The 25,264-nt window shown below is 42.7% G+C and overlaps 1 protein-coding gene and 1 non-coding gene across 5 annotated transcripts in view; both read left to right on the top strand.

Annotated features, from left to right (window-relative positions):
* FAM91A1 (family with sequence similarity 91 member A1) overlaps positions 1–25,264 on the top strand; it is a 90,973-nt gene that overhangs the window by 52,511 nt on the left and 13,198 nt on the right. For all 4 annotated transcript variants that reach the window (XM_056522695.1, XM_056522696.1, XM_056522698.1 and 1 more), the window contains exons 16-21: positions 128–276; positions 2,259–2,393; positions 3,940–4,053; positions 9,952–10,024; positions 12,842–12,994; positions 22,665–22,769. In XM_056522695.1, coding sequence (XP_056378670.1) covers positions 128–276; positions 2,259–2,393; positions 3,940–4,053; positions 9,952–10,024; positions 12,842–12,994; positions 22,665–22,769 — 729 coding nt within the window. The remainder of the gene's footprint in view (positions 1–127; positions 277–2,258; positions 2,394–3,939; positions 4,054–9,951; positions 10,025–12,841; positions 12,995–22,664; positions 22,770–25,264) is intronic.
* Positions 19,388–19,578, top strand: LOC130274704 (U2 spliceosomal RNA). The gene has a single exon (XR_008844440.1). It is a non-coding gene; the product is annotated as a U2 spliceosomal RNA (small nuclear RNA).

Below are 25,264 nucleotides of genomic sequence, written 5' to 3'. Positions count from 1 at the left end.
AACTCCCAGCATGCCTGGACAGCCGTTGGCTGTCCGGGCATGCTGGGAGTTGTAGTTTTGCAACAGCTGGAGGCGCACTGGTTGGGAAAACACTGATCTACAGCATATCTCTGTTTTGTAAGTGCAGGTTTACAGCTGGATCTGTTGCGGTGTGAAAGCCTCTTGGGTCTGGATCCAGCCACCTGCAGTCGTGTCTTAAACAAAAACTACTCACTTCTGGTGTCTATGGCGCCTCTCACCAACGAGATCCGGCCAATAAGCAGCTGCACGCCCCAGGTAGGTTTTGTGTCCCAGAACTGAGATCTGCGGCTCTGCTACTTCATATCAGTCAATACTACATCTCCTGCAGTGCATTACAGCGGGATTAGGCCGGGTTCACACCACGTTTTTGCAATACAGTTCCCGTATACGTTTCTCAATTTGAAAACCGTACGGAACCGTATTGAAAACCGTATGTATTGACTCTCCATTGAAAAACCGTATGCCAAAAGATGCACCCGGTTGTATCAGTTTGGCATCCTGTCTGGTTTTGTACGTTTTCTTCCCGTAGCCTACGGGTGCATTCTCACCACGTTTTTGCAATACAGTTCCCGTATCAGGTTTTTGATTAAAAAAAAAAAAAAACGTATTCCTCAAAACCAGATTAAACTATATCAAAATGTGTGCACAAATTTTAACCCGTATACGGTTTGAAAAATGATGTCTGGTTGCATCTGTTTTTTAAGGAAAAAACGTATAAGTTTTTAACTTTTCACTCCATTATGAATAAAGTTTCACTTGTTTGATTGAAATTCCAAGGAAAAAACTGTGCAAACTCAAAAACCGTATGGTGAAAACCGGATGGAACTGTACGCACATACAGTTCTGTACGGTTCCCATTGACTCCCATGTTAAAAAAAAAAAAAAATGTATGTGGTTTAATACGGTTTTTCACCCAGACCAAAAACTGTGGTAGGCTACGGTTTTAGGTAGGGGGAAAAAAGGACAAAACTGTACAAGACGCAAAACGGACACAACCGGGTGCATCTTTTGGCATATGGTTTTTAATGGAGAGTCAATGCATACGGTTTTCAATACGGTTCCATATTGTTTTCACATTGAAAGCGTTTATGAGAACTGTATTGCAAAAACGTGGTGTGAATGCACCCTATGCCAGGGTTTTTGGTCCATGTGAAAAACCGTATTGAAACCGTATACATTTTTTTAATATGGGAGTTAATGGGAACCGTAGTTAATCATATGTGCGTACGATCTTATCCGGTTTGCACCATACGGTTTTTTACTTTGCACATTTTTTTTTTGTTTTTTTTGGAATTACAACCAAACAAGTGAAACATTTTTTGTAATGGAGTGAAAAGTTAAAAACGTAACCGGACATCATTTTTCAAACTGTAGTCAGATCCAAATTTGTACACACGTTTTGATACAGTTTAGTCCGATTTTTGAGGAATCCATTTTTTATCAAGAACCTGATATGGGAACTGTATTGCAAAAACGCGGTGTGAACCCGGCCTTACTCTGGACAGACACTGAACCAGCAGAGTGTTGTTGGGATATATGAGGGTGCGCTGAATGATTTTAAGCCAGTGTTTCCCAACCAGGGTTCCTCCAGCTGTTGCAAAACTACAACTCCCAGCATGCCTGGACAGCCTTCGGCTTTAAGTATGTATCTGTTATGGACACACTCGTCATCTCCTATTGGCCGAAGGCTTTCCAGGCATGCAGGGAGTTGTAGTTTTGCAACAGCTGGAGGTATCCTGGTTGGGAAACACTTTTAAAGGGGTATTCCGGTGGAAAACGTATTATTTGTGTTTAAAAAAGCTGCCACTAAATGTCTCCCTACTTGTCCAGAGCACATTTCCCCCCATCTCTTGCACAGACTTTGGACTCCTGCTGGCCTGGCAGAAGTTTGGAGTGCGGGGGGGGGGGGGGGGGTGCAGTCTTAGCCAATCATAGCTCATCTCTCACTGAACTGCTCTAGGCTGTGTGTAGCAGAGTGAGGGAGGAAGTTCTCCCCTGTATGGCTTCAGATGATGTCACACCTGCTGGGGAACGCCCCTTCCCAGTCTGTGAATCTGACTGAGACTGAGCAGAAAATACAGAGCAATATCAAGGGAGAAAACAAAAAATAATAAAAATAAAGGCAGGGGGTGGTTTATCCTGATGGGGGCAGTGACCTGGGAGGAGTATAAAATGTAACAAGATCATGAGAGGTTCTCTTTAATGAAGATGAAGGTATCGTGCATCTGTTTTTGCAGCACATCGGACCAGCCATTCCTGAAGTCAGCTCCATATGGTTTAAACTCTACATATACCATGTCTCTGGATGTGGGCCGCCATCCCTCTTACTGTCTAAGGGAACCAGGCTTCGCAAGTTACCTGATGTCTTCCTGGTAAGGATCATGAATGTGATTCCCCCTCCTCCTGTGCAGCCGCATAGTAACTCCATAATCTTAGGGCACCATTACATTATTGGCCAATATAACCCTGTGTCATAGGGCCAGAAATCAGCCAACAAATGAGCGTTCATGGCTAAGTGTGTTGTTTTTACCTGCATAACAAAGTCGCTCATCGGCTGCACACTTCCTGTGTAATGTGGCATGTGTGACCAGCGAATGACAGAAGCAGGGTGCCGCAAAAACAATCCAGTGATCGTACACGCAGCCCTTACAGCGTCATCCTTGAGCCATGTAACAGGTTCTTTTAAACAAGTTCCAATCTCCGATATTTTAAAACAAGAAACAATGGCGCTCCATATGGGGTATCACATGTGAGTGGAAGGGAAATCAAGGGGGGTACAGATGGTCGCTTACCAACTCCGGTTGTGTACCGACATACACCACAATGGACAGCACACAATGATTATCAAAAGGTTCCCGTCTGCAGCCTTCCTGGTAGAACTTGAAAAGCAAAGCAGAACTTCAAAGGTAGCAGGAATTTGTGCGGTCCTGACCGGAACGGACCCAGTGCAGGTGCGGTGACTAGAGGTAAAATTCTTTATTAACCAACATGCGACGCGTTTCACTGTGCAATTGCTGACCGGAACGGAGACAATGTAGGTGCGGTGACTAAAGGTAAAATTCTTTATTAACCAAGATGCATCGCGTTTCACTGCGCAAGCGCTGACCGGAATGGACACAGTGCGGGTGCGGTGACTTGAGGTAAAAAAAAAATTATCAACCAAGATTCAACGCGTTTCACTGCGCAAGCGCTGACCGGAAAAGGAAACAATGCAGGTGCGGTGACTTGAGGTAAAATTCTTTATTAACCAAGAGGCAACACGTTTCACTGCGCAAGCTGCGCTTGCGCAGTGAAACGCGTTGCATCTTGGTTAATAAAGAATTTTACCTCAAGTCACCGCACCTGCATTGTTTGCTTTTCTGGACAGCGCTACGCATATTCCTGCTACCTTTGAATCTACGATATTGGCAGTTGTTTAAACCGCGCCTTGGCCCGTGTAATGGGATCCTTAGGGTAGGTTCACACGTAACAAATCCACAGTGTATTTTACGCTGCGGATCCGCCGGTGACCCAATCTATATTGTGCCTCCATCTGTTGCCAAAAACAACTACACCCACCCACCCCCCTCGCCCCTCCCCTGGCCTGCTCTTAGCGGCAATCTGCCGCCTCGAGCAGCCACACTTAGGCCTGCGGTCGCCGAGTGCACTCAAACATTGTGCAGCAGCCAGTACACTGCTCATGCACTTGGCGACTCACAGGCCCCCAGTGTGGCTGCTCATGGCGGCAGATTGCTGCTGCAAGCAGGCCAGGGGTTGGGGCGAGGGGGGGCACAATATAGGACCGGTCACTGGCGGTTCCGCAGCATCCGTTACGTGCGACCCTACCCTTACAGTGACTCCAACAAATGTCTTTCCTCCTTGGCACTTTACCCTTTCTAATAATTTCATGCCATCAATCTGATCAGATTTGTTTTGTAGGCCTATGACCGCTTATTGATTACATCATGGGGACATGATCCCGGGGTGGTCCCTACATCCAATGTCCTGGTGATGCTGAACGATGCCCTCACTCACTCTGCTGTTCTTATTCAGGTATGTTTGCTGCGGTTTCTGCATGAAGGTCACATATAAGTCCTGCATCTTGATGTAATGTAACTGATGGCAGCAGTAACCCTTCCCCAGTGCTGTATCGGCAGTCGGAGGCCCAGTGCTCGGAGTCCAAACCCTCAGCTGCCTGTCTACTGTGGAAGGGATTGGAAGAAAGGTTGTGAGAGCAAACGATCTTGTAGAAATAGAGAAAATCCCTGTAGCAAAGCTTATGTCTTATTTATCATTATCATTGCTTTGTATATGTGATGTTCATTACATCCTCCCCTTGTCTACCTTGTTAAAGTGGTACTCTGCTGCTCAGCGTTTGGAACAAACTGTTCCGAACACTGGAGCCGGGAGCTCGGGACATCATAGCCCTGCCCCCTCATGACGTCACGCCCAGCCCCCTCAATGCAAGTCTATGGGAGGGGGCGTGATTTTCCTGAAATTAAAAGGGTATTCCAGGAATTTTTTTTTATGTGACTATGCTACGGGGGCTGTGAAGTTAGTGTAGTCCATAATATAGTGTCTGTACCTGTGTGTGATGGTTTTCTCACAATTCTGTGATTTTCACCCCACTATTTATTTTTACCAGCATACAAAATGACTGTTGTCTTGGATTTTTCCCAGCTTGCAATGTGGCCGAGACCTGACGTCACTAGTCAGCTGATGACAGGGAGCCTGTCTGTTTCAATGGGTGGAGAGATCAATCTGCAACTAATGCAACAGCTGTAGGCACCCTGACTGAAAACCACAGGTCTTTTGTTTCAATGGGTGGGGTGGCTCATGTGTGGGAGGGAGGAAAATGGAATTGTGGGATTTGTAGTCAAAAAAACATAAGTCAAACAGGAAATACAAGTTCACAAAAAGCTAGCCACAGTATTATGGTAATCTCACAACATAGTCATTTAGCCCCAAGACAAGCGCAGATCCTTCCTAAGCATGTCCATTACTGTCTGCCAGGTACGTACTAAAATCACCTTATGGTGGAGAACCCCTTTAAAATGTATAAAGTTTTACCCCATACCTGGCCCATTTGTTAGGCAGGTATTGCCTAAAGTGCAACCTTCCCTTGAAGTGCACAAGAGACTCGTCCACTGCCATTTCTTTTTCAGGTGTGTACACTTCGAAAAAAAATTTGGTTTAAATACCGTATTTATCGGGGTATACCACGCACCAGCCTATAACACAACACGCACCCTCATTTTACCAAGGATATTTGGGTAAAAAAAGTTTTTTACCCAAATATCCACGGTAAAATGAGGGTGCGTGTGTGCGCGTGTATACCCCGATACACCCCCAGGAAAGGCAGGGGGAGAGAGGCCGTCGCTGCCGGCCCTTCTCTCCCCCTGCCTTTCCTGGGGTCTAGAGCCCTGCTGCCGGCCCTTCTCTCCCCCTGGCTATCGGCGCCGCTGCCCGTTCTGTCCCCCTGACTATCTGTGCTGGCGCCCCATTGCCGGCGCCGATAGCCAGGGGGAGAGAAGCGGCTCCGACAGCCAGGGGGAGAGAAGGGGCAGCGGCACCCATTGCCGGCGCCGCTGCCCCGTTGCCTCCCCCCATCCCCGGTGACATAATTACCTGTTGCCGGGGTCGGGTCCGCACTGCTGCAGGCCTCCGGCGTGCGTCCCCTGCGTCGTTGCTATGCACGGCGCGGCGCACTGACGTCATGCGCCGCACCGTGCAGCGCATAGCAACTACGCCGGAGACGCACGCCGGAGGCCTGCAGCAGCGCGGACCCGACCCCGGCAACAGGTAATTATGTCACCGGGGATGGGGAGAGGCAACGGGGCAGCGGCGCCGGCAATGGGTGCCGCTGCCCCTTCTCTCCCCCTGGCTGTCGGCGCCGCTTCTCTCCCCCTGGCTATCGGCGCCGGCAATGGGGCGCCAGCACCGATAGTCAGGGGGACAGAACGGGCAGCGGCGCCGATAGCCAGGGGGTGAGAAGGGCCGGCAGCAGCGCTCTAGACCCCAGGAAAGGCAGGGGGAGAGAAGCGGGCAGCGACGGCCTCTCTCCCCCTGCCTTTCCTGGGGGTGTATCGGCGTATAACACGCACATAGACTTTAGGCTAAAAATTTTTGCCTAAAAAATGCGTGTTATACGCCGATAAATACGGTAGTTGGGCAAGGGGCTGAATTTTATATATGTGATCAAAATTGGGATCACTGGGGGGTGTGAAATTTTCATTTTTAGCATATTGTAAGAAATTGGGGAGGACTTCAAACTGAGCCCTTGGCATGACAGCAAGGTACAATGGAGTGTGGTAAATCATATCATTACTCCAATAAGAGCGAATTGTGTGCTTTTTAATTACGCCCATATTTAGCGAAAGGGCAAATTTTTCTTTTTAACTCCTGTGGATTGGTTGGTGTCCACTGGTAAGGCCTGGCATGATATGCCTGTGGATGGGCCGCAATAAATTGCCCGCCATACCTGTTGGTTTCCTCCACTATTATGATCTTCTGAAACGAAGAGCTGAAAAAATCAGCTTCTTTTAACCCCTTGGTGTTAACACAAATGCCTGCAGTGGCCACAAATTTAGGCAACTGGGGTATAAAGCTAGAAGCTGGAGCCCACTCAGAGATGGTACTAGGACCTGGCTCATTATTATGCCTAAGACGGTGGCGAGGAGGTTCCTCATCAGAATCAGTAGAGGACGAGGAAGAAGAAGAGGGAAAATATAGCAACTCTTCACCACTGGGGAAGATGCCAAGAAGGCATGTGCCTCCTCAGTGTTGTACCTGCGACGCCTTGACATATTTTCAGATGACACTTTTAGTTCAGAAAAAACAGTGGCGAAGGGTCTCTGATGTAACAACACTAGTACTATATTTTTTTTAAATATTTTTAAATATTTTTTTTGACTTGATGTTTTTTTCCATAAAAAAAAAAAAAAAGATGTAGCTGCGCCACAAACTACAGAACAGTGGAGAACTGTCAGTGCTGTCCTGATCTCTAGAACTAAGCTGGCGGTGAGACCAGTATAGAGAAAAAAAAAACCAGTAAACTGTCACTACTATAACAAATCAGTGACAAATCACTTCCACTGTAATGTTATATATCTTATATTTTATTTTTCCTTTTTTTATATTTTTTTGTAACTAATGGAAAAACTGAAACACAAAGCAAGACTTAAAGGCGTTATCCAGGAAAAAAACTTTTTATATATATATATATATATATATATCAACTGGCTCCAGAAATTTAAACAGATTTGTAAATTACTTCTATAAAAAAAATCTTAATCCTTTCAGTACTTATGAGCTTCTGAAGTTGAGTTGTTCTTTTCTGTCTAAGACCTCTCTGATGACACATGTCTCTGGAAACGCCCAGTTTAGAAGAGGTTTGCTATGGGGATTTGCTTCTAAACTGGGCGGTTCCCGAGGCACGTGTCATCAGGGAGCACTTAGACAGAAAAGAACAACTCAACTTCAGAAGCTCATAAGTACTGAAAGGATTAAGATTTTTTTAATAGAAGTAATTTACAAATCTGTTTAACTTTCTGGAGCCAGTTGATATTTATTTTTTCCTGGATAACCCTTTAAGCGCCACTAGAAATGAAAACACAGCGTTGAACTGTCACTGGTGTCACAAATCAGTGAGGGACTACATAAAAACGTAAAAGGGTAGTATGGAGGTGTTATGTTATGGTCAGTGACAGACTTAGATTTCTTCATTGTTGCCTGATCACTATCACAGACTACAGCAGCTGGTGAATGAATGGGAAAAAGAGGGTGAGGGCGGCCTTCAGTGGGTAAGGGGCACTGCTGGCACTGTAACACTTTTATATAACTATTATATGCAGTGACAGTCACAATGCAGCTCCTCACTGCAGCCTGTTAGATCCACAGGCTACAGCACTAGGGATGGATGGATGGACGGATGGAGGACAGCAGCAGGGGTACGGGGCACCACAGCTCTTTTTTATTACTTTTTCTTTAGTTTTCTTTTTCTTTCTTCCGCTACACTAACTCCGGCTCCGATCGCTACTCAGACAGAAGTGAGGGCATCGGAGCCAGAGTTACTGTAGCAAAGCAGCTGAGACACTGTGATTGGTCCACAGTGACCAATCACAGAACTTGCTGACCAGGACGAATCACAGATGGTCCTGGGATGTCAGGCAGAATTTGTCTCCCACCGGTAACAGCAAGACTTCTGCCTGTTCACCCGCATCGCCGGGTTAACTGAATGCCTTATATAAACGGCGGGATGCGCGAACTAGCAGCATAACCCGCCGTTTATATAAGGCATTCTGCGGGAAGGGGTTAAAGGGGTATTCTGGCCTTATACATCTTATCCCAGTTTTATCTCCTCTAACGGGTGCAGCCCCCGGAATTCTGTGCCGGCCGCTGCCTCTGAGACGTGACGACCACGCTCCCTCGTGACGTCATGGCTACGCCCCCTCCATTCATGTCTATGGGAGGGGGTGTGACGGCAGTCACGCCCCCTCCCATAGACATGAATGGAGGGGGTGTGGTGTGACGTCACAAGGGGGTGTGGCCATGGCGTCACGTCTCGGAGGTAGTCCCATCGGCGGGACCCCTGCAATCATACATCTTTTCCCCTATGCTTTGGATAGGTGATAAGATGTATAAGGCAGGAATACACCTACGCCCCGGCCATGTGCTCTGCTCCAGAATTGTGTAGTGTCAGTGGAATTAATAAAGGACATTCTGCGGGTCTTTTTTTTTTTTTTTTACCAAACTTTAAAATGTAAGTTTCTTTTTGCCGTGGAGTTCAGTATTTGTAGGGCAGGTCTATCACATGTCGGTTGTGTTTTAGATGTCAACATTGGGGGGAGACTGATCAAAACCTGTCCAAAGGAAAAGTTGTCCATAGCAACCAATCAGATCGCTTCTTTCATTTTTGAAAAGGCCTCTGAAAAATGAAAGAAGCGATCTGATTGGTTGCTATGGACAACTGGGCAACTTTTCCTCTGGACAGGTTTTGATAAATCTCCCCCCATTCTGATATTCCCAGTCTTTCGAAAGATATGTGGAGGGAGGTTATCAAAACGTATTATTCTACGGTAGTTGGTGCTCGGGATATGCTTATTCAGTCCAGGTTTATCCTCCGTTTATTTTATACTCCGGTGAGGCTGCATCGGATGGGGGTCTCGGGATCGGAGATCTGTTTTAGGTGTGGGAGTGAGAGGGGCACCTTCTTACATGCGGTTTGGACTTGCTCCTGCGTTGTGCCCTTTTGGAGGGAGGTCATGACGTTCTTGTCGGGCCACTTAGAATTCACCTTTGTTTTAACGCCAGAGGTATGTTTTTTGTTGGGGGTTATTAATGGGTTGGTGACGGGCTCTTACAGGCACATTCTGGTCTGCTTCCTTTTGTTTTGTGCCCGTAAAGTTATAGTGATGGCCTGGAAGGATGTGTCCTCACCCCCTCTGGCCCGGTGGATAGCCCTAGTTAATAAATATGTCCCTTTGTATCATGCCCTTGAAATGTCCGAAAAATTTTTTGACAAGGTCTGAGTTCCATGGTTTTTGCTTGATGTCTCTACTGATCCTCCAGTTCGGGGGGGGCCTCTCAGTCATAGAATGTCCTACTGGGAATCTAGGAGCTCCTAGGGTAGGTTTGGATGTGTGTGTGAGTGCATGATGTTGTCTATATGTGTTGTAGTTCTGGATGGGCCTCGATTGCTCATATTCGTTCTCATTTTGTATTAATGTTCCCGTGGCATGACTATGTTGGGAGAGGAGGGGGAGGGTCTGTTGAATTGTTTTCTGTCTGTTGTTAAAGTTGCTTAAAAAAAAAAAAAACAATAAAAATATGTTTTAAAAAAAAAAATATTTAAAAAATCTTCCCCATTCTGTGTATGCCCTAAAATCCTAAACAAGTCTGCCAAACACCACTAGAGGGCGATAATGTGTATTTCTGTCCCTTTATACTCAGGGTCATGGGATGCACGGAATGGGAGAGACTGCACATGTTCCTTTCCCCTTTGATGAATCGGAACTACAAGGAGGTAAGTACTTCTTTGCTAACTTTCTAGGGTTCAAATTCCTGGTCACTATTGTCTCTAAAATTGGTTCTGGGAATTGGTTCTTGATTCTAATACTCCAGAGTCAGACCGGGAAAGTCATAATATGTCCCTATAGGAAACACATTAGTTCGTTCTAGTACACACGACCCTATTGTAAAGTATGGAGAAAGCATCCTGTGTATGAGGTTTTACTCTCGCCATATTGTATTTTAAAGGGGTACTCCGGTGGAAAACTATTGTTTTTAAATCAACTGGTACCAGAAAGTTAACCAGATTTGTAAATTACTTCTGCTTAAAAATCTTAATCCTTCCAGTACTTATTGTCGGGGTAATAATATGGTCAACAAAAATATTAAAAATATTATGACCATTATGAATTGCCCAAAATATACAGACAATGCAATTCACCATATCTGGGCCCCAGAAATAAGTACTAGGAAGTAGAGGTAGAAGTAACTTTTGCAGTATGATAAAATAATAACAAAGTTATTATAAAAATGATATACAGGTTTATTGGTTATAATAGGTTAGCATAAAAAAGTATATAAACAGACCATGATATAAAGGAATATATCAAAAAGAATTAATACGTTTGGTTACTAATCATCAACCTTAGTCACAGGAGTTTGTTAGCTTAGATATCATTTATATGACTTTGCAGAGAGATCATCACATCAAAGGATATCAAATGGGCATTTTACATATATAAAATGGGAGTAAACCCCGCCCAGTTCTAACCACAACTATCTCTGGTAAGATACGGTACTAAATATATAATTTATAGTACGCAACTAATTAGGAAGACTTAAAAGGGGTATTCCAGGAAAAAAATTATTATTATTTTTTAATATATATCAACTGGCTTCAGAAAGTTAAACAGATTTGTAAATTACTTCTATTAAAAAATCTTAATCCTTCCAATAATTATCAGCTGCTGAAGTTGAGTTGTTGTTTTCTGTCTGGCAGCAGTGCTCTCTGCTGACATCTCTGCTTGTCTCGGGAACTGCGCAGAGTAGGAGAGGTTTGCTATGGGGATTTGCTTCTAAACTGGGCGGTTCCCGAGACAAGTGTCATCAGAGAGCACTTAGACAGAAAAGAACAACTCAACTTCAGCAGCTCATAAGTACTAACAGGATTAAGATTTTTTAATAGAAGTAATTTACAAATCTGTTTAACTTTCCGGAGCCAGTTGATATATAAAACATTTTTTTTCCTCCTGTATAACCCCTTTTAAAGGGGTACTCTGGCCCTAAGATATCTTATCCCCTATCCAAAGGATCAAAAAAAAAAACATTAATGTCCGTTTGTAATGGAGAAACTGTCCTAGTATGAAAGGAGCCTTAGATTTTATTGGTACCAATATAGCCCAACATTATTAGCAGCTGTATACTAAAGAGGAAGTTCTTTTCTTTTTAAATGTATTTTCTGTCTGACCACAGTGCTCTCTGCTGACACCTCTGTCCATGTCAGGAACTGTCCAGAGCAGGAGAGGTTTGCTATGAGGATTTGCTCCTACTCTGGACAGTTCCTGACATGGACAGAGGTGTCAGCAGAGAGCACTGTGGTCAGGCAGAAAAGAAATTCAAAAAGAAAATAACTTCCTCTGTATACAGCAGCTGATAAGTACTGGAAGGATTAAGATTTTTAAATTGAAGTATCTGAAAATCTGTTTAACTTTCTGGCACCAGTTGATTTGATTTCTTTATTTTTCTTTTTTACACCGGCGCACCCCTTTAAAGCCTGTGTCCTCCTTTGCAAACTATTTTTTTTTATTGTCCCAATGTCTCTAAAATTAAGAAATGAAGCAACTTTGTATTATATCTTTATTAAAAATGCTTAAATCTGCCAGTCTTCTACTTCTGGCTGGCTGGCCTACCAATTGTGCATTAGTATAAAGTAGGGGACAATTTGGGGGGGGGGGGGTATGAGACTGCAGTCAGACTACACAGAGTATATTTGTAGTCTGTCACTAGAGATGAGCGAATTTACAGTAAATTCGATTCGTCACAAACTTCTCAGCTCGGCAGTTGATGACTTATCCTGCATAAGTTAGTTCAGCTTTCCGGTGCTCCGGTGGGCTGGAAAAGTTGGATACAGTCCTAGGAAAGAGTCTCCTAGGACTGTATCCACCTTTTCCAGCCCACCAGAGCACCGGAAAGCTGAACTAATTTATGCAGGAAAAGTCAGCAACCGCCGAGCCGAGAAGTTCGTGACGAATCGAATTTACTGTAAATTCGCTCATCTCTATCTGTCACCATGGAGATGCACAGTCTTCTTATACAGTATTTGGCTTAGCATTTTTACTTTACAGTTTTGGAAACCATAAAAAAAATTACAAAGTTGAACACAGCCTTTTGTTTAAGCACCATTAGATCTCACCACTAAGGGTCATTGTTAGTTTGTTGTTATAATTTTCACTCTATGGCAGTGTTTCCTAACCAGGGTGCCTCCAGCTGTTGCAAAACTACAACTTCCAGCATGCCCGGACAGCCTTCGGCTGTCCGGGCATGCTGGGAGTTGTAGTTTTGCAACAGCTGGAGGCACCCTGGTTGGGAAACACTGCTCTATGGGTATGTTAACTCATGCTGTGGATTTTGCCTTTATGTTCAACTATTGATTTACGTGGCATAAAATCTACAGCAATACATCTGCACCATATACAGTGTGCGGACATTCCCTTAGTGCTAAAAAGGAATCTATCACCTGGATATGATGGTTTTAGATTGCAAAATGTGCTCTCACTCTACAGCCTGAATGCATGGTACTAAAGTGGATTATTGTGTGGTCTATAATCTCCAGAGTTCTCTACTCACAATATGGGCGTCCACAAAGCTTTAAAAGTCTTAAAGGAGAGGATAGATTTGGAGCATTTCTGTGGGTACATCACAATGCTGAACCCCAACATCCATCACGTCAGCCAGAGGAGACTGAGCGACATTTCTGATGGCAAAGGTAAGAAGTGTCCGGCCTGAAGGTCAATTCATCCGCTTAATTTACATTTATATAAAGCTTAATGATCGTCTATATGAGATGGATATAAATATATATATATATATATATATATACACACATATAAAAATATATCCATCGAATATAAACGATATATCTGTATTCATCTCATATGGACAATATATATATATATATATATATATATATATATATATATATATCTCCATCTCATCTCCATCTCATATAGACGATATATATGTATTCATCTCATATAGACAATATATTTATATATATATATATATATATATATATATATATATATATATATCCATCTCATATAGACGATATATATGTATTCATCTCATATAGACAATATATTTATATATATATATATATATATATACAGTATATATATATATATATATATATCCATCTCATATAGACGATACATATGTATTCATCTGATATAGACAATATATTTACCGTATATATATATCCATCTCATATAGACGATATATATGTATTCATCTCATATAGACAATATATTTACCGTGTATATATATATATATCCATCTCATATAGACAATATATTTATATATATATATATATATATATATATATATCCATCTCATATAGACAATATATTTATATATATATATATATATATCCATCTCATATAGACAATATATTTATATATATATATATATATATATATATATATATCCATCTCATATAGACAATATATTTATATATATATATATATATATATATATCCATCTCATATGGACAAAGAAAAATTGAAAATGGCTGGGTGAGCCAGCTGAAACGTTGCCTAACACGTCTTTTGAATAAATCACCTTTTTTTTGCTGACACCTGGTGTGCCACTGTCTATTTAATTTTTCTGTGTTTGGAGGGGTCCCCAACCTAGACCCGACACAGTAGGCACCCGAGCACCTTTTTTTTACCCTGGAGTGCTGCTTTCCTGCTCTATCCATCTCATATAGACGATATATATGTATTCATCTCATATAGACAATATATTTATATATATATATATATATATATATATATATATATATCCATCTCATATAGACGATATATATGTATTCATCTCATATAGACAATATATTTATATATATATATATATATATATATATATATATATATATATATATATATATCCATCTCATATAGACGATATATATGTATTCATCTCATATAGACAATATATTTATATATATATATATATATATATCCATCTCATATAGACGATAGAGATATATATATAGATAGATAGATATATTGCACTGAAAAGACGTGAGACATATTGCAATGCTAGTCTTCAATTTAATCATATAACTATTAGGTAAAAGACCACGGCCGCCACTAAAAAAGTGCTGGTGCAAAAATGGAAAAAGTACAAAAAATGTACATAGAAATGCCATATAATTTTGTAGCCCTGGGGAACAATATAGTCTCCTATAGTATAGTGCCTGATACAGTTCAGATATTAGATCTGCGGTCCTGCTGAAGCATCCATATCATGCATTGGTCTGCACACCTCGTTATTATACATAGGGTTCATAACTTAATTAAGGAATAGCAGACATCATGCAGTATCACTAATGTCCCATTCAGAGTCAGCCTGTATTTATGTGTTCGCCTTATATCAGCATGAACAGTCCTGACATTATACTGGATAGTAGGTAGGTAGTTTCTATGATTGGGATGGCAGTGCCGTGCACAGTGTATATATCCCGTGCAAGAACAAATAAACCTGATATCCAGAGCTTGCTTCGACGTGCCGGCCTGCAGTCCGGTAATGAAGACCGTTCCTTCTGGTCCCGTGGATAATGCAGGTACCACGTTTTTGGCTACAAACCCTCCGGCTTTTTAGTCTCCCCAGGCATATGGCTAGAGTCCACAGACAGATTCGACGCGTTTCTCACTATGGGGGATCATCAGGAATCATGTAGGTACTTGACAAAATGTTCCCAGGTATATTTCTTTAGGCTCCTATTTTTTAGCGTGGTGCCGATACGGCACTGATGGCGGCCGTATACTTAAATTGTGTGGCGGTCTGGACTTTAAATGTAATTACCCGACCTATATAGCAAAAGAACTGTGGCAGACAACAATGCGAATGCAAATACCAAGAATTTTTATTATTTCAAAATGACAATAAAAACAAGAATGGCGTCTGACAAACATGGAACATCTCTTATATTGTGACCGCTAGTATGGGGTAATATAGAATGTCCACACAACATGGGGGGATAGTGCGAAGTATCTATATAGCAGCATAACAATGGTAAGGTACTGTATCCAAATAAAGTGCATGGGGTACAAACACAAAGTGCATAGGTAAAGTAAAAGCATAGGATTACAGCAACAGACACCTACATGTGCAAACAAAAAGTACAATGGAGAGACGTCCACCCCTACGTCTGTTTCGGACTTGCGTCCTTCTATATGACCCCATACTAGCGGTCACAATATGAGAGATGTTCCATGTTTGTCAGACGCCATTCTTGTTTTTATTGTCATTTTTAAATAATTAAAAATTCTTGATATTTGCATTCACATTGTTGTCTGCCACAGTTCTTTTGCTATACAGTGATCCCTCAACTTACAATGGGCCTCAACATACAATAGTTTCAACATACAATGATCTTTTCTGGACCATTGTAACTTGAAACCAGACTCAACATACAATGCTATGGACAGTCCAGATCTGTGATACTTGTCAATTGCCGGAAGAACTGACCAATCAGAATGGTCAATTTACTGGTAAAACACCTGTATTACTGAAGCGTATGCACTGACTGGTGTCTGGTAGCGCCCCCTACAGTACAGGTAGGTATTACATGTTCTGTACTCTTTACCTGTATTACTGAAGCGTATGCACTGACTGATGTCTGGTAGCGCCCCCTACAGTACAGGAAGGTATTACATGTTCTGTACTCTTTACCTGTACCAGGATTAGCTGCTCCTTTGGACACCAGGTGAGGGCGACTCCATGTTACTTTTTTAGGACATTGCATGTACTGTACAGGACCCTGAAGAAGCTCCTGTCCTCTACATAGACCAGTGTTTTCCAAGCAGGGTGCCCCCAGCTGTTGCAAAACTACAACTCCCAGCATGCCCGGACAGCCTTTGGCTGTCCGGGCATGCTGGGAGTTGTAGTTTTGCAACAGCTGGAGGCTCCCTGCTTGGAAAACACTGACATAGACAGTGATTTACAGCTCCCAGCAGATCTTTCTTAGTTTTATATGTAAGGATTTGCTTTATCTATATTAATTATCTACTTATTTTTCTTTAATTCTCACTTTTTCCTATTTTCGGATGACATTTTGGATCTTTAGAACCAATTACCAGGTTTCCATAGAGTTCTGGTCTCAACATACAATGGTTTCAACATACAATGGTCGTCCTGGAACCGATTAATATTGTAACTTGAGGGACCACTGTATAGGTTGGTTTGGTCGTATGTTCTGTATTGGCAGCATAGACATGCCCATATATACGTGTAGCCTTAGGAGCACTTTAGGGAGCCTCTTTACAAGCTCCTCTCCTATACAAGGTTTTATACTGTGTTTCTTGGTGTATTTAAACGTAATTAGGTTCCACCTTTTTTCGTTTCGTCATTTCCTTACCCGTCAGGACTCACACACCTGTGAAGGTAATCTACGGGTGTCAGGGGGTGGGGTTGTTTATATCAGAATTTAGTTTGGGAACATTGCCAGACTTAAAGGACAAATATTATGCTTGTTGTTGCCACTAGTAACCATTTTGGGGAGTTTATGTTTTTAACAAAAAAAAGCTGCTAATAATTAATGTACATGTAGATTAACTACTATATCCCAAATATAATGAACGAAAAACTATAAACAGAAATACAGAAAATAATTTTTTTTTTGTGTGATATTTTATTTAGAGGAATGGTAGTTACTAGAGATGAGCGAACTTACTGTAAATTCGATTCGTCACGAACTTCTCAGCTCGGCAGTTGATGACTTTTCCTGCGTAAATTAGTTCAGCTTTCAGGTGCTCCGGTGGGCTGGAAAAGGTGGATACATTCCTAGGAAAGAGTCTCCTAGGAATGTATCCACCTTTTCCAGCCCAACGGAGCACCGTAAAGCTGAACTAATTTATGCAGGAAAAGTCATCAACTGCCGAGCCGAGAAGTTCGTGACGAATCGAATTTACTGTAAGTTCGCTCATCTCTAGTAGTTACTAGAAAGAGACCTGTATACTTGCAGAGAAAAGTGTATATATTATACATATGAATCTGTGTGTGTGTGTGTATATGTGTGTGTATATATATATAAATATATACACATGTGATGTCATGTCCTGTGTGTGTATGTATGTATGTATATATATATATATATATATATATATATATATATATATATATATATATATATATATATATATATATATAGCAGCAAAGAAGATAGTCCGGCACAGAACTGTAGTATGCAGGTAAAAACTCAGAACTTTATTTCAGCATAACGCAGTACACAGAAGCCTGACGCGTTTCGCACCGGAGTGCTTAGTCGTAGGTAACAAATAACCACAATGAACGTCTTAAAATACACAAGATGGCGGTCACATGACCACACACATCATAATAAAATCGTTCTCATACAAGACATGGCGCTGGAGTATCGGATTGGGAAACACCAATTTTTTGGAATATATATGTGTGTGATGTCATGTCCTGTGTATGTATGCGCGTGTGTGTGTGTGTGTGTGTTTATATATATATATATATATATATATATATATATATATATATATGTATATATATATATATAATTTAAATAGAAAGTATCAAGTTTGCAGCCGTGAATGATCAAGAAACATTCCTGAATAGAATTTAGACCCTATATACATTGGGGGAGATTTATCAAAACAAAAAGTTGCTGAGTTGCCCATAGCAACCAATCAGATCGCTTCTTTCACTTCTCAGAGGCCTTTTCAAAAAAATGAAAGAAGCGATCTGATTGGTTGCTATGGGCAACTCAGCTACTTTTCCTCTGGACGGGTTTAGATAAATCTCCCCCTTCATGTTGTCAGGCTTCTGCTGGAGGTATATGTTGGGAGGACTCCAGATATATACCTCAGACATGAGACTGTTATATATACACTGTGTAGGCATACAGCTTGTGCAACCCATTGACTTTAATCTCTTAAAGGGGTTCTCTACTGCTAGACATCTTATCCCCTTTCCAAACCATAGGGGATACGATGTCTGATCGTGTGGGTGACGCTGCTGGGGCATTCTAAACAAGTGCAGGGTTCCTGCGGCAGTGGTCGTGACGTCATGGTCACCCCCCTCGTGAAGTAACACCACACCCCCTCCATTCATGTCTATGGTAGGGGGCGTGTCGTTCGACACGCCCCCTCCCATAGACATGAATGGAGGGGTTGTGACGTGACGTCACAGGAGGTGTGGCCGTAGCGCCACAGCCTCCGCCTCTGAGCGTTCTGAACAAAATGTTCAGAACACTGAAGCATCGGAGTACCCCTTTAAGAACTCAGAGTTTTGTCATTTTTGCACTTTCATTTTTTCCTCCTCACCTTTTAAAAATCATAACGATTTCAATGATCTACCTTGAAACCCATATGAGGGCTTGTTTTTTGCGCCATCGATTTTACTTTGTAAGGACATCCATCATTTCACCACAAAATCTACGGTGATACAAAAAAAAATTTATTTGTAGGGCAAGATTGAAAAATAAACACAATTTTGTAACTTTTGGGGGCTTCCACTTCTACACAGTGCACTTTCCTTAAAATAATTAAAACTGTATTTATTCTGTAGGTCCATGCGGTCACAACAATACCCAGTTTATATAGGTTTTATTTTGTTTTAATTCTTTAAAAAAATTATAACTTTTTGTACGAAAATTAGTAATTGTCCTCTTCTGACACCTATAACTTATTCCGTATACAGTGAGGCCCTCTGCTGCTGCCCCAGTGTTAGTCTTCTTGGGACAGCAGGTCTCCGGTCCCCTGGCCTGGCACTTCCCCAGCGGGGGAGGAACCGGCAGTGTCATTGTCCCTGTGCGGCCGGCTCCCCGTTCATGCGGCCGAGTGGCGGAGGGGCGGCCTCGTCATGCTTGGCCCAGTCTCTATCTTTCTACCCATTCCACTCTTTACTGTATCGGGCAGTGTTTCTCCAGTGCGCCCTTTCTTCCCGGCGGGTTGCGCTATTTCCTGAAGTGAAAGTAAAATAAAATAAAAATCTGCTTCACCTTTCCCGGGAGCTCTGCACCCTCCAGTGGCTGCTTTATGTACAGCTCCACTTCCATTGTGTGCTTGGCTCCCCTCTGGTGGCCAAAAGTTGTCACTACAACCTTAGTGTATTTTTATGTTTTTTTCTCCTGCCCTTCTTGGTAGGACTGTCGGGAATCAAGCGTAGTATCTGTTCTTATCAGTTTCTCATCTTTTATGTCCCCTATCTGGCATCATACATTAAATGGATTTTGGAGAAAGAGGTGTGATCTCACGCCTGCTTCTTTCGCACTATACGTGTGTCCGTTAGGGCAGTTTCTGCAGGTTCACTACACCCCACAATGAAATGCTTGGTTCTTGTTTCCAAGTATTGCGGCACTTGCCCTTTTTTGCACAGTTCCATTATGCTTGCATATACTGCGGACCAAGAGTCCGCACAAGGTGCATCACTTTTTTTGAGTCTTTTTGTGGCCACTTCCTTTGCACTCCTTATTCACTTTTACTGGGGTATAGGTTTTTTTTCTGGAGGTTCAGACTTTGGGACATTAATCTGCGTTGTTCGCCACACTGCTTTTAACTTCCTCGCTGAGTAACATTAAGCGTGTGTCTGCCTGTTTTCTTTACCACTGTGGCCCTCTCCAACGCCCATGGTGGGCGTGCGGTCTGCCGCAGCTGCTCCTCCAGTACTCCACTGTGAGTGGGTGTTGACCGAGGTACAATGGTCCCCCTACACCATCCATAGAGGTTGGGACGTCTGCCGCAGCTGCTATTCCGGTACTCCACTGTGAGCGAGAGTTGACTGATGTATGATGGACCCTCTACACCATCCATGGAGGTTAGGACGTCCCCCGCTGCTGTTCCAGTTCTCCACTGTGAGCGAGAGTTAACTGATGTACAATAGACCTTCTCTACCTTCCATAGAGGTTGCATAGTCTGCAGCATCCGTGTTTGCGGTTCCGGTACGCGGCTGTATGTCAGAGTTTACCGGTTTGATTTGATGTCTGCCGCATCCACAGCTGCAGTCCTGATGCACCACGGCACGTGGGTGTCCCCACATGTTCAAAGGTCTTCCCAACGTCCATGGGAGCGCACTTACTGCCGCCTCTGCGGGTGAATTCCGGTCCCCCCACTACCAGTGGGAGACTACCAAACATTTGTGTCCCTGCAGGAGCAATGGACCTTTTACGACAATGGCATTCGTTTACATGGGTGGTGTCCCATTAGTTTACGCCGGTATCGCCTTCTAGTATGAAGGGCCCAGTGGGTACCCCAGCGTATTTCTAGGGCACTTGCTGGTAATGGCGTCCACCTCCAGAGGTGGGGTATCATTGATCCTCTGGTGACAGTGGTCGCGGGTTACCCGCTATAGCATTCCCAGCTCACTTCACCCCTATACGAAGGGTCGGTGGCGGGGAGCCTGCTTGGCCATGTAAGGATTTCACCCTGGGGATAGCTCTGGGATCGCCCTTGACACAGCCACAGGACACGTTTCTACTTCATTCAGCAGGCAAACAGTTCTTTATGCAAGTCTGGCTCCTCGCCAGCTTTATTAGACAGGTTGCAGGATAAATAAAAACATAACACAGGAACGAACAAAACCCTAGACCGTCCAGTCACTGACTACAAAAGACAGCATGCCCTGACTATCAACTGGAGGGCTTTTCCCGGCCAGTTAAACTTATGCCTCCTGCAACCTTCTACTCACTGTTCACACACAGCGTTTGCAACCTCTTGCTGTGTGTCTCGTCCACATTACTCTTGGGGCCACTCACAGCTCGGGCTGTGTGTTCCTCACCAGGACCCCTGCCTCCCCCCTACAGCCACCTTGCTGTCTTTTGGGGAGAGCCCCAACTATTCTGTTTCCTTTCCTTATATCTACACTTCTCACCATTCTGCTGGTATCATTGATTACGCACCTGATGAGCATCTCTGCTAGCTCACCTAGGAGAAAGGACTGGGAAAAACACCCTTAAGGGTACATTCCCACACGGCGTATTTGCTGCGTATTTGCTGCTGCGTATTTTATTTACTTTGTTGAAGTCAATGGGTAGGAAAATACGCAGCACCAAATACGCAGCAAATACGCAGCAAAATACGCCGTGTGGGAACGTACCCTTAAACTGCGTGAGCAAGACCAGGGCGTAAATGTACGACCTTGTTCCTTAAGGGGTTAAGGATGTAACGAGAATTAAAGCACAGAAGTTACAAAGTTGCTAAAGAGGGTGTCATGACTCTTATAAAGGTGCTAGATAACATGCCTGTCACTTTAAAGGGGTACTACCGTGGAAAACCTTTTTTTTTATTTTTTTTTAAATCAACTGGTGCCAGAAAGTTAACCAGATTTGTAAATCGCTTCTATTAAAAAAATCTTAATCCTTCCAGTACTTTTTTAGGGTCTGTAGAGAAATCCAAAAAGAAATGAATTTCCTGTGACGTCCTGACCACAGTGCTCTCTGCTGACCTCTGCTGTCCATTTTAGGAACTGTCCAGAGAAGCATATGTTTGCTATGGGGATCTTCTCCAGTTCCTAAAATGGACAGCAGAGGTCAGCAGAGAGCACTGTGGTCAGGACATCACAGGAAATGCATTTCTTTTTTGGATTTCTCTTTAGTATACAGCCCCTAAAAAGTACTGGAAGGAATATGAAGTTTTAATAGAAGTGATTTACAAATCTGTTTAAAGGGGTATTCCAGGGAAAAACTTTTTTTTTTTATATATATATATATATATATATATATATATCAACTGGCTCCAGAAAGTTAAACAGATTTGTAAATTACTTCGATTAAAAAAATCTTAATCCTTTCAGTACTTATGAGCTTCTGAAGTTAAGGTTGTTCTTTTCTGCCTAAATCCTCTCTGATGACACATGTCTCGGGAAACGCCCAGTTTAGAAGCAAATCCCCATAGCAAACCTCTTCTAAACTGGGCGGTTCCCGAGACACATGTCATCAGAGAGCACTTAGACAGAAAAGAACAACCTTAACTTCAGAAGCTCATAAGTACTGAAAGGATTAAGATTTTTTAATAGAAGTCATTTACAAATCTGTTTAACATTCTGGAGCCAGTTGAGATATATATAAGTTTTTTCCTGGTATACCCCTTTTAACTTTCTGGCACCAGTTCATTTAAAAATAAAAGTTTTCCACGGTAGTACTACCCCTTTAAGAACATTTATGTAAATTTCCATATTAATGGTGTAGATCAGTGTTTCCCAACCAGTGTGCTTCCAGCTGTTGCAAAACTACAACTCCCAGCATGCCCGGACAGCCTTCGGCTGTCCGGGCATGCTGGGAGCTGTAGTTTCACAACAGCTGGAGGCACCCTGGTTGGGAAACACTGGTGTAGACTGTAGAGCATCTTGAGGTCCACAGTCTGGAGATCTATGCTGTAGATCATTCACATTCCTCTCTTTGGTCCATACAGATGAGTCTTGTCTGGCGTTGGGCTCTGAAGTCAATGGCAGCACGGAGTCCTTTGAGCTTGTGGTTGAGGAATTGGCAGTGGAACCTGGACAGAAAGCCAGTGAAGGTACAGTCCTCTTTATGGTTACATCCAGCACAATACCGTGGGTTGGCATAAACTAAATTTGCTAAACAATAAAAGCAAGGAAATGATTTGGCTTTCACGATTCATTTCTTAAAGGGGTACTCTGGTGGAAAACTTAATTTTTTATTTTTTTTAATGAACTGGTGCTAGAAAGTGAAACAGATTTGTAAATTACTTCTATTTAAAAAAATTAAAAAAAATAAATAAATCTTAATCCTTCCAGTACTTATTAGCGGCTGTATACTACAGAGGAAATTCTTTTCTTTTTGGATTTCTTTTCTGTCACAACCACAGTGCTCTCTGCTGACACCTCTGTCCATTTTAGGAACTGTCCAGAGCAGGAGAGGTTTTCCTTTGGGGATTTGCTCCTACTCTGGACAGTAGTTCCTGACACGGCCAGAGGTGTCAGCAGAGAGCACTGTGATCAGACAGAAAAGAAATCCCAAAAGAAAAGAATTTCCTCTGTAGTATACAGCCGCTAATAAGTACTGGAAGGATTAAGAGTTTTTTTTAATAGAAGTCATTTACAAATCTGTTTAACTTTCTGGCATCAGTTGATTTAAATAAATAAATAAATAATTAAGTTTTCTACCAAAGTACCCCTTTAAATGGGTACTTCAGTGGAAAACTTTTTTTATTTATTTATTATTATTTTTTTATTTTTTAAATCAACTGGTGCCAGAAAGTTAAACAAATTTGTAAATTACTTCTATAAAAAAAAATCTTAATCCTTCCTGTACTTATTAGCTGCTGAATACTACAGAGGAAATTATTTTCTTTTTGGAACACAGAGCTCTCTGCTGACATCACAAGCACAGTGCTCTCTGCTGACATCTCTGTCCATTTTAAGAATTGTCCAGAGTAGGAGAAAATCCCCATAGCAAACATATGCTGCTCTGGTCAGTTCCTAAAATGGACAGAGATGTCAGCAGAGAGCACTGTGGCCATGATTCAGCAGAGAGATCTGTGTTCCAAAAAGAAAAGAATTCCCTCTGTAGTATTCAGCAGCTAATAAATACTGGAAGAATTAAGCTTTTTTAATAAAAGTTATTTTTTAGGAATCTGTTTAACTTTCTGGCATCAGTGGATAAAAAAAATAAAAAGTTTTCCACGGGAGTACCCCTTTTAAGAATATCTTTATATGTGTCTGAGTTAGGGATCGACCATTTTTTTAGGGCCGATACCGATACTCTGTGGAGGTTAGGGTCGATAGCCGATAACTTATACCGATATTCCGGTATAAGTTAACGGCTATTTGTCTTGGGAGCCCCCAGGAAAGTATAAAGATCCTACTCAGAAATACAAAATCCAAAGCAAAAAGCAGGCGTATCTAGATCAAGTTATAACAATGAATCACTTTATTGATACATAAATGCAAAATAATGACATACCGTATTTTTCGCCCTATAGGACGCACCGGCGTATAAGACGCACCCAATTTATAGGTGCAAAATCTAAAAAAAATAAAGATTTTGAACCCAATAGTGGTCTTCAACCTGCGGACCTCCAGATGTTGCAAAACTACAACTCCCAGCATGCCCGGACAGCCGTTGGCTGTCCGGGCATGCTGGGAGTTGTAGTTTTGCAACATCTGGAGGTCCGCAGATTGAAGACCACTGGTATAGGAGGTAATACTCACGTGTCCCCGTCGCTCCGGACCCGTCACCGCTGCCCTGGATGTCGCTCCATCGCTGTCGCCGTGTCCCCGTCGCTCCGGAACGTCTCTGCTGCCGGCCGGGTATCCTCGCTCTCCGTCGCCGCCATCACGTCGTTACGCACGCCGACGCACGTACGCGATGACGAGGAAGGAGAGCGCCGGCCATACAGGGGATCCCTGAACGGAGAAGACACCGAGGAGGCAGGTAAGGTCCCTCCCGGTGTCCTGTAAGCACTAACCCGGCTATTCAGTCGGGCTGTTCGGGACTGCCGCGGTGAAATCGCGGCGGTCCCGAACAGCCCGACTGAACAGCCATGTTAGTGTCACTTTCCCTTCAGACGCGGCGGTCAGCTTTGATCGCCGCGTCTGAAGGGTTAATACAGGGCATCACCGCGATCGGTGACGTCCTGTATTAGCCGCGGGTCCCGGCCGTTGATGGCCGCAGGGACCGCCGCCATAGGGGTGTATTCGCCGTATAAGACGCACCGACTTTTTCGCCCCAGTTTTGGGGAAGAAAAAGTGCGTCTTATACGGCGAAAAATACCGTACATTTAAAATCATTAAGAAATTGTAAGAGATGAAATACCAGATATGCATCACTGTGATACAGAGATAGAACAAGGGATCTGGGATAGTTACATTACTTCCACAGTAAACAGGATGCGTAACAGAGTTAGGCCTCACGCACACCACATTTTTGCTATACAGTTCCCGTATACGGTTTCAAGTTAAAAACCATATGGAACTGTATAGAAAACCGTATGCATTGACTTAACATTGTAAACCGTATCTCAAACGCATCATCCGATTTAGTCTGTTT

This window comes from Hyla sarda, chromosome 5, assembly GCF_029499605.1.
Source record: "Hyla sarda isolate aHylSar1 chromosome 5, aHylSar1.hap1, whole genome shotgun sequence".
NCBI classification, from domain to species: Eukaryota; Metazoa; Chordata; class Amphibia; order Anura; family Hylidae; genus Hyla; species Hyla sarda.
Note: the sequence above shows the minus strand (reverse complement) of the source record. Positions and strands in the feature narration are given on the sequence as shown.